This window comes from Pyrus communis, chromosome 4 (assembly GCF_041283825.1).
Source record: "Pyrus communis isolate YQ-2024b chromosome 4, ASM4128382v1, whole genome shotgun sequence".
Taxonomy (NCBI): Eukaryota; Viridiplantae; Streptophyta; class Magnoliopsida; order Rosales; family Rosaceae; genus Pyrus; species Pyrus communis.
Window position 1 is genome coordinate 3,888,762 of NC_142568.1, and position 7,817 is coordinate 3,896,578.

At 37.5% G+C, this 7,817-nt stretch overlaps 1 protein-coding gene and 1 pseudogene across 1 annotated transcript; both read right to left on the reverse strand.

Moving 5' to 3' along the window:
* Window positions 1-412: 412 nt before the first annotated feature.
* On the reverse strand, window positions 413-1,451 carry LOC137723773 (endochitinase EP3 pseudogene; annotated as a pseudogene).
* A 1,074-nt stretch (window positions 1,452-2,525) lies between these two features.
* On the reverse strand, window positions 2,526-7,013 carry LOC137723341 (diphthamide synthesis DPH2 family protein). Its single transcript, XM_068462508.2, has 10 exons — window positions 6,666-7,013; window positions 6,337-6,560; window positions 6,144-6,252; window positions 5,576-5,921; window positions 5,024-5,093; window positions 4,788-4,855; window positions 4,164-4,279; window positions 3,966-4,072; window positions 3,553-3,692; window positions 2,526-3,062 (listed from the first exon to the last, which is right to left on the reverse strand). The coding sequence occupies exons 1-10, from the start codon at window positions 6,744-6,746 to the stop codon at window positions 2,809-2,811; spliced, it is 1,515 nt and encodes a 504-aa protein (XP_068318609.1). The 5' UTR covers window positions 6,747-7,013; the 3' UTR covers window positions 2,526-2,808.
* Window positions 7,014-7,817: the final 804 nt, after the last annotated feature.

The following is a 7,817-nucleotide window of genomic DNA, read 5'->3' on the forward strand; positions in this document are numbered from 1 at the left end:
TTTTCGAAATCATCCATGAAAATCAACGATAGAAGCTTCGTTTCGTATTCTCAGATGGGAAGCTTATAGCTCTTAATACGCCACGTTGTGCCTTCGTATGCTTCTTCTTCCTTTTAAAAGACTAGTACGGAACAAGTAATGATGTGGGGTACATAGAAAGTGTGCAGTGTGAGAGTAGTTTGAGAATGAAATTGGGTGTATTAAAATAAACTTTAATTGAGAAAGCAGATGTGAGATGTATTCTATATATGAAGTGTATTCAACGGTACATGGGTGTTAATAACAAAACCCTTATTCAAAATTACATCATAAAAGGAATCAACTGGCCTTAATTTCTTTTTTAGGCTTCACTTTTTATTCACTCTCCAAATAATAAATTTTCATGTAATGGAAGAAAGATCAAGTTGGTAATCTAGCAATAGAGATTGCCGCCAGGATTAACATTAAGTTGGTTGCAGTAGTCTTTGTAATAGTTGATGCGAGCTTGAACTGCATCAGGTAATTTCCCATCACATTCAACCTCGCCGTTAATGGCTCGAATGGTGGCACCAAATCCTTGACTTAGAACTGGGCGGACATTGTTCATCCAAAACCACAAGGCAGTCTTAAATGCAACAGCGGGGTCTGAGGCCACGTTTTCTGGAGAGTTTAAGCCGTCAAAACCAATGCTGTTTCCGGATGCTCCATAGTTGTAATTCCATGTTAGTTGGAGTGGTCCGCGACCGTAGTATTTTTTCTTGGGGTTGCACGGATAGTCAGTACTTGTGGTATCGCAGTAGGTGCCACGATTTATCTCTTCTATGAAAGATTAATAAATAAGAACACCAAATAAATACACTTGCGATACAAGACGAGGTGAACCAGAACTCCAAATAAATTAGATTGAAACTTTTTTGAATGCAGCGTCCAAAAACAAAGTCCGACAACATAAGTATCTCTATGCCAATATATGCAAGGCAAGCGAATGCGATCCATATAGATGTGTGGTATATACGAGGGCAGAAATAAAAGGAACTTACGGCCACATGGGTGACATGAGCAAAGAATGCTGCAATTTAACGTTTGGAGTCATCAGCAGAACCGAGCCTACCAAAGCCGGAATACGACTTGACAGCATCAAGAAAACCATGGCAAGAGTAAAATTTCTTCCCGGCGCAGTCTGAAGAAGCCTGGCTAATGATTCCGTTAAAGAAGTCCGGTGTGACGATGTCAGCCACAGAGCCACCTTTGCCACTTGGGGTGGAAGGTGTAGTAGTGCCACCGGTGCAGGGGCCCTGTTGACAACCCTGGCCGCAGTACTCATCGCTGCTGCCGCAGTAACCATACTGGCTACAACAGAGACCGGAGGCACAACCACAGTTTTGGCCCTTTTGGGCAGTTACATTCTTTGTTAGGGCTGCGGCTACGGCTACAAATACTACTACTAGTGCAATCAGGGATTTTGTTTCCATTTTTCTGAACAGAAGACAATTCGAATGATGTTTTTTTATAGAGAATAATAGAGTTTGAAATGTCCGTATTTTGGAAAAGAGAAGGTGTGGTGTGGTTTGAATGGACATTGACTTTGCAAGTTGGACATACAAAAAATGATTCCCAAATTATGCGTCTACTTCCACAGGACTTCCAATGGTCAGTAATCCTTCACTGATTCTCCTTAAACCATTATTCATTAACTTGGCTATTTAATTAAGTATTTAATCTAATCATCCTATTAGCGGCTGAATCAATACGTCAGAACAGAGTTGGTGACTTCAAAAAAATGCAGTCGTACGAGTTTGAACTCGGGTTGTGACAACATAAACTTTAAGACGCCCAAAAGCATACAATTTGACCTTAATTAATTAAATTTGGAAATGATCACTCAATGAAATGGACCCTAAAATAGAATAAGCATATGAACTTAGTATCTCAAATAATCAAAGAAAAATTAAAAAGTAGGCTAAATTAACGCAAATGATTGCAACCTCTCCTTGTAAAGTAGAGTAGCTTGCACGTTGTGTCAAACACAGGCGGCTCCCTCGATTGTGGAGGCGTTTTCAATGACTGACAGGAGTGGAGTGCCCATTTCTCTAAAGTCCAAGCTTATGAAGCTTGCACTTAGATTTAGCAAACGGATCGTGTTTATTGTATTCGTTATTATAACGGTTTGTTTAGTGTCAGATCAATTAACATGTTCAAACGGATGATCCAATAACGACGCGATCCGTTAACGAGTTGATACAGAACCTGCTATTTTCGCGTTGTTCCATGTTGGATTAACGGGTCATGTAATAAATTGTCATGTCTAATGGGTAGACTTGCAAATAGGTTGTATTTGCGTGTTCGTATCGTTTTCGTATCATGCCATTATCTTCACAGATCATGTCGATGGTATGAAGGGTCCCATACATTTGCCACATAAGCAATAACATAATCTAGACAATTCGGAACGAAAATCGAGTTTCAAGATTCAGAGGGAAGGTGGAATCAAGTTTGAGTTTCAATGGAATTACAAAAGCCTTTTAGGAGAAACAAAGAACCAAAACTGAAAATCAAAAACAGAAGAGGTTAGTTGCTCATTGCATCTCAATGTTTCATTAAATAAATTCTTCGACACAAAATAAAAACTAATTTGAAAAAATTACAGACGACCTCAAACTGAAAACAATACAAAATTCCAAAAATACATGTGGCAAAAGGAATAGCTTGGTCTAGGCTTCACAGCTGCAAGGGAGACAGACATGGAGAGTGTGCTCTTTGCCCTTGCCGGTCTGGACTGCCGCCTTCTTCGTATCCACTTTTAATCTCTTTCCATGTTCGTAATATTGATCACAATTTCTCTTCCCCGTTCTTCTCATCTTTATAACCTGCTGCCCTCCCACTCCTCCCAATAAAATATGGTTCGGGAAAGGAAGTCTCGTAATGTATATCTAGACCCTGATATGATCGAGTAGCTAAAAACTCTGCACCCGATTTAGCTGTTCCTTTCACTACAGAACTAGGGTTGTCGCGCAATTGCAGAGCCTTCTCTGTCGCATTTGCTAAAGCAAGAGCTCCTTCCTTGTCTTCCTCAGTGCCATTACCTGTTTATGCAACAATTTCAGAACTTTCAAGTACAAGATGTCTACCGTAAAAGGACTTTTTGTAGAATGAAAAGTTAGTCCCACAGTAACTCAATGAGACCAAAATAAAGCGAACTACAGACAACATTCATCATCAGTTCATCAATAAAATTAAATTTCCCGAAAATTATCTTAAAAAGATCATGATCAACATCAAGTTAACCATTAATGTAATTTACAAGCAGTTAAGCTTCTTAAAACCAATCTATGGGGGAAGAAAAGTAAATTCATTCATCTTTATTCCACTTTTAGGCACTGTTTGACAAAGATCTAATACAAACTCCACAAATGTTCTTTAAAAGGGGGAAAAGAAGGGAGAAGGTGTCAAGATGCTGGCAGTATTCTTCTTTTCTCAGAGTAGTCGAAGTCTAATATTTTCAATTTTTTTTTTTTTTTTAACTCTTACGTCAAACAAATTGCGTAAATTAGAATAATAATAAAAGAGAGCTACCTTGCAGCTGGAAATCTTCTACATAACCACCTTGTATGAAGGAAAATCGTGCTTCCTCAGACTGGATCCTTATATCCACTGGAGAAGAACTAACCAAATCGCGGAATTCCATTACATATGCTCCAGTCCACTCACATCCTCTGTGGTGAGAGAAACTGAACATTGAGTATCACAACTATAGAGCTAATCAATTAATATTCTCAAGGTTGTAATTTAAATGCACATCTAATGAGAATTGCATAACAGACAATCTCATATGAGCAACAATTAGTATGTGGCAAGCAGTTCAAAAGATAGTAGATAAAAGTGGAACTGGTCTATCATAAGGAAAATGATTGAGCACACGGTGTATGAAAATAGAAAAGATACGCCAATTCTATAATCTATAAGCATGAACGTACTCAATGCAGTACCTGTTGAAGGCTACCATGGCTTCAAAAGGAGTAATTACTGGAGCTAAATATTCTTTGCTATCCAGAAGAGCAGTTTGAGCGCAAGAGACATAAATGAAAACATCACACTGCCACAGTAATAATCTATCATTAACATTTTGAAACTTTCAAATATTTTAAATTCCCTATGAACATATACTTGCATGTATCAAAGTTTACCTCTGGAAAGTTTGCAAGTTTTGCAGGGTTTGGTCTCCCCATAACTAGGGTATAAACTTTTTTTCCTGCTCCTGTAATCAGCTCTTTCATCTGATGAATCATGTTCAGGTAACCAGCTGCATCATAGTTGCAAGAAAAGATTAATTAACGAAATGCACAATCAAGAGACTGATCCCAATACAATTGAAAGTTATTTCTTTATGTTTTTGAAAATGATCCGAGGATAATGAAATGTAAGATGCGGTTATACAAAGTCCATGTATGGTACACACTAAAATGTACAGAGATCAAAATACAATAGTTTTTAACTGTGCCATCTTAGTGCTAAAATGGAAAAAAATAAAACAAATCCTTTCATCACCAGATTGCGGTTTGAAATGGAAAAGGGAAAGAAAAAACTTTCCGGCATACATAGAAACATTGCTAGTACAATGTTAAATCAAACCGACTGTTCACTTTCCAATTCAATATTTTCAGAATATATCATTCTTAACATAGGATTTGGAGTCGATATTCAAAAACTAGAGAAGAACACAATATCATAATTACTTCAGTTTCTAGCTTCTACAGATGGAACAAGTAAAAATTTGAAAAAGACTAAAGAATCTCGGAACAATAACTCACCTACACCAAGGGTTCCTACTAAGATCCCCACAATGTTAGCATCCTTTGCTTTCTCCATTAGGTAATATCTGGACAAAAGATTGATCACTCAATAAACCATACTAAATACAAGCATGACAATAGAATACATGGTGGAAGGGACAAAACAATGTATCATGTCACAAGGGAATTATTATGCTTTTCAGAGCAGAGATTAGCAGACACAGGAAATTGAATGATTATTTTGGAGACAATACCTGCGCTTAAGAATCCTTCTTTGTTGAGATAAGTCAGTCACCATACTGCATTCCGAGGCATCATATCTGACTAAAACAATAACCACAAAAATCACTTGCAAGATTAATTAAGAAAGATTGAAGAATCAATACAAGCGCATAACAAGTTTTTAATACTGGGTACTTTAAGAAGATTAACTTTCAAACTTGGTTTCCAGTAATGAATCAAGTTGCTACCAATACAGAGAAAATTATGATACAAAAATTATATTCTGTAAGTTCCTACTGGCGGAGAATCATAAGTGCAATTGCATGGCCAGAATTCATTACCAATTAAAAGGACTCAATCATATTTTGACAAACAGGACTTGAGGAAATTTTAGTTACTTTAGGCAACAATCTTTTTTCTTTATGAGAATTTATGTCTGAACTATGGGCACATAAGTAGGAAAACAGTTTGATTGCCTCAGTCAAAAAAGAAGAAAGGGGAAAACACACACACACACACACAGCGACACACGTATGCATACTCAAACACGCTGAATTAAATGAAAAAAGAAGTAATTTATGTACCTATTTCACATCCATTATATGTTAAAACAATATTTGCAAAGGCGGAGTTATTTGAACCAATCCAGAAAAGTAAATAATCCTCCATCTTGCATCCCTCAGGTAATTTCCAGACCAAGCCTCCAATGCTATAAGTAACACTAGACGTTGTCCCAGAACTGGTATCATTAGTGAGGCTGCCAGCTGGTCCTGGGAGCTCATTTGAGAGTTTACGATCTTTTGATGGATTCATAACTGAACACATAACATTAGCATATTGAACTTCTAGTTCGGACCCAACCCCACATGCTTGTACAAATTCTTCTTTTATATGCTGAATCGAATGTGCATATTCCAGCCCAAAAAGGACCTACAATTTAATGTATACCAAGTTAGATTCGGTAACCTCACCAAAACAAAATGCAGTTCGCAACTTTCTACAACTTATGGACATTGGCAAGAATCTACATTCCACTAGTTAATAACTGAATCAAGTAAGCATATCATTGTACGATTTCTAGTACTTAATGCGACCGAAATGATTATTAGCGATCAGCCGATACTGAATTGAAAGCGAATAATTATGATATACCAAAACACGCCTCCGATTTTCGAGAGCATAATGTGATAGATTGTTTACACAATCAGGCACACTGATGGGAACCTTCCCGAAAACAAAGAAAGCTGGAAGCGTCGTTGTCCTGTCAAAACTCAATCAAGTAAGAGAGATGAATGATATGAGCCTGCCTTCATTCAATCAAGTAACACTAGTAGTGAATACTCACGGGCTAAGGCAGGTGTGGCCGTAATGAACAACACAATCAGCATCGACGTGCGACGCTCCCACCTCGTCCACACAGCAACTACCGTAGGCCGTGTCCGCCATCACGAACAAGGACACCTCCGGGACGTCGTCGGTTAGGTCGGCGCTGGGTTTTCTTAGTGAACGCAGCTTGGCCCTCAGAGCACTCACCACTCTCACAGAGTCCTTCAGAAGCTCATCCGGGAACTGACATTCAATTCAGTCCAAATTCAAATTCAATTGATCAATTCAATGAAGATTGAAAAAAAAAAAAATATATATATATATATATATATAATACCTATATAATACCTGTAAAGCAACTCTGGTGAAGTTGTTAGTGTGAATGAAGTCGGCGGTAGGAGCAATTTCGTAATTTGATTCAAACTCCATGACCGAATGAAATTACTCTGAAACGACAAGCAAGATTAAAGCTTTTGGCCTTGAAAAAGTAGATTTTCAATAACTCTTTTTCTTGCTCAGGAAGAAGATGAACTGAAGGAGGAGGAGGAAGAGGAGGAGGAGGGGGAATGGCTGCTACTCGCTTCGCTTGAGTACGGACTGAGGAGACTGGACTGAACAGGTGGGAAGGCCCAGGCCTTGGGGCTGAGGTGTACGGGGTTTCATCTTCAAGGCCCGTTTCGAGGTCCAAATTGGAACAAGGATTGTCAAATTAATTAGTGTTTGTTTATTGAGGTCTTTGATGTGGGTCCAATTTTACAAGCATGTTTTGATATGGGTCTAATGTATTGCACAGTCATAGTTAGGTTCTAATAAGTAGAGCAATTAAAGTGTTCATAATTTGAAAACAAAATTGCATCGACTGTCGTTGAATGTTTTATCCTGACTCTTCCAGAATTAACATGGAACTTTAAGTTACACATCAAATCTCGTCATTTCATAAAAAACTCTCATCTTTTTTGGTGTAAAATATATTGTTGTATTAAAAAAAATAAAGTTACTCATCAAATCTCATCGTTTCATCAAAAACTCTATCCGACTCTTGTTTTGAATTTTCCTCGTGATTCATGCAGATTAGTATCCAAATTTGAATTTGACTTCGCATAAAGCTATGAGAACTATAAGTAATTTTACTTGTTTTTGTTGAGTCGTTTACAACAGTAAGCTTCATTTTGCTGGTATTTGTTACATGATTCTAGTCTACATGATTCGCGAGCTACATTGATTGTCTTATTTAAGTAATTGCTCAAGAGGCTTTTGACATTGATTGTGTTAGCTTCGGGAGCTTTTAACATTATCAAGATGGTGAACTAAAATTACTTAATCCACCATGATAGGTAGTTACAATACGATAGGTAGTTTCGCTTGTACAAGTACTTATATGGTAGGTAGTTCAGACTGTAAATGTACTTAATTAACATGTAGTTTAGATTATAAAAGATCAGTTGAAATCTAAGTTTATGCCGACTAATATTATAATATGATAGGTAGTTTAGCTTGTAC

Excerpts from the sequence above, each read along its gene's own strand:
- LOC137723341 (XM_068462508.2), bottom strand. The coding sequence starts at position 6,746 with ATGGAGTTTGAATCAAATTACGAAATTGCTCCTACCGCCGACTTCATT. Across the intron at positions 3,693-3,965 it reads GCCATGGTAGCCTTCAACAG|AGGATGTGAGTGGACTGGAG; the intron begins GTACTGCATTGA and ends CTCTCACCACAG. Across the intron at positions 3,063-3,552 it reads AGAAGATTTCCAGCTGCAAG|GTAATGGCACTGAGGAAGAC; the intron begins GTAGCTCTCTTT and ends TTGCATAAACAG.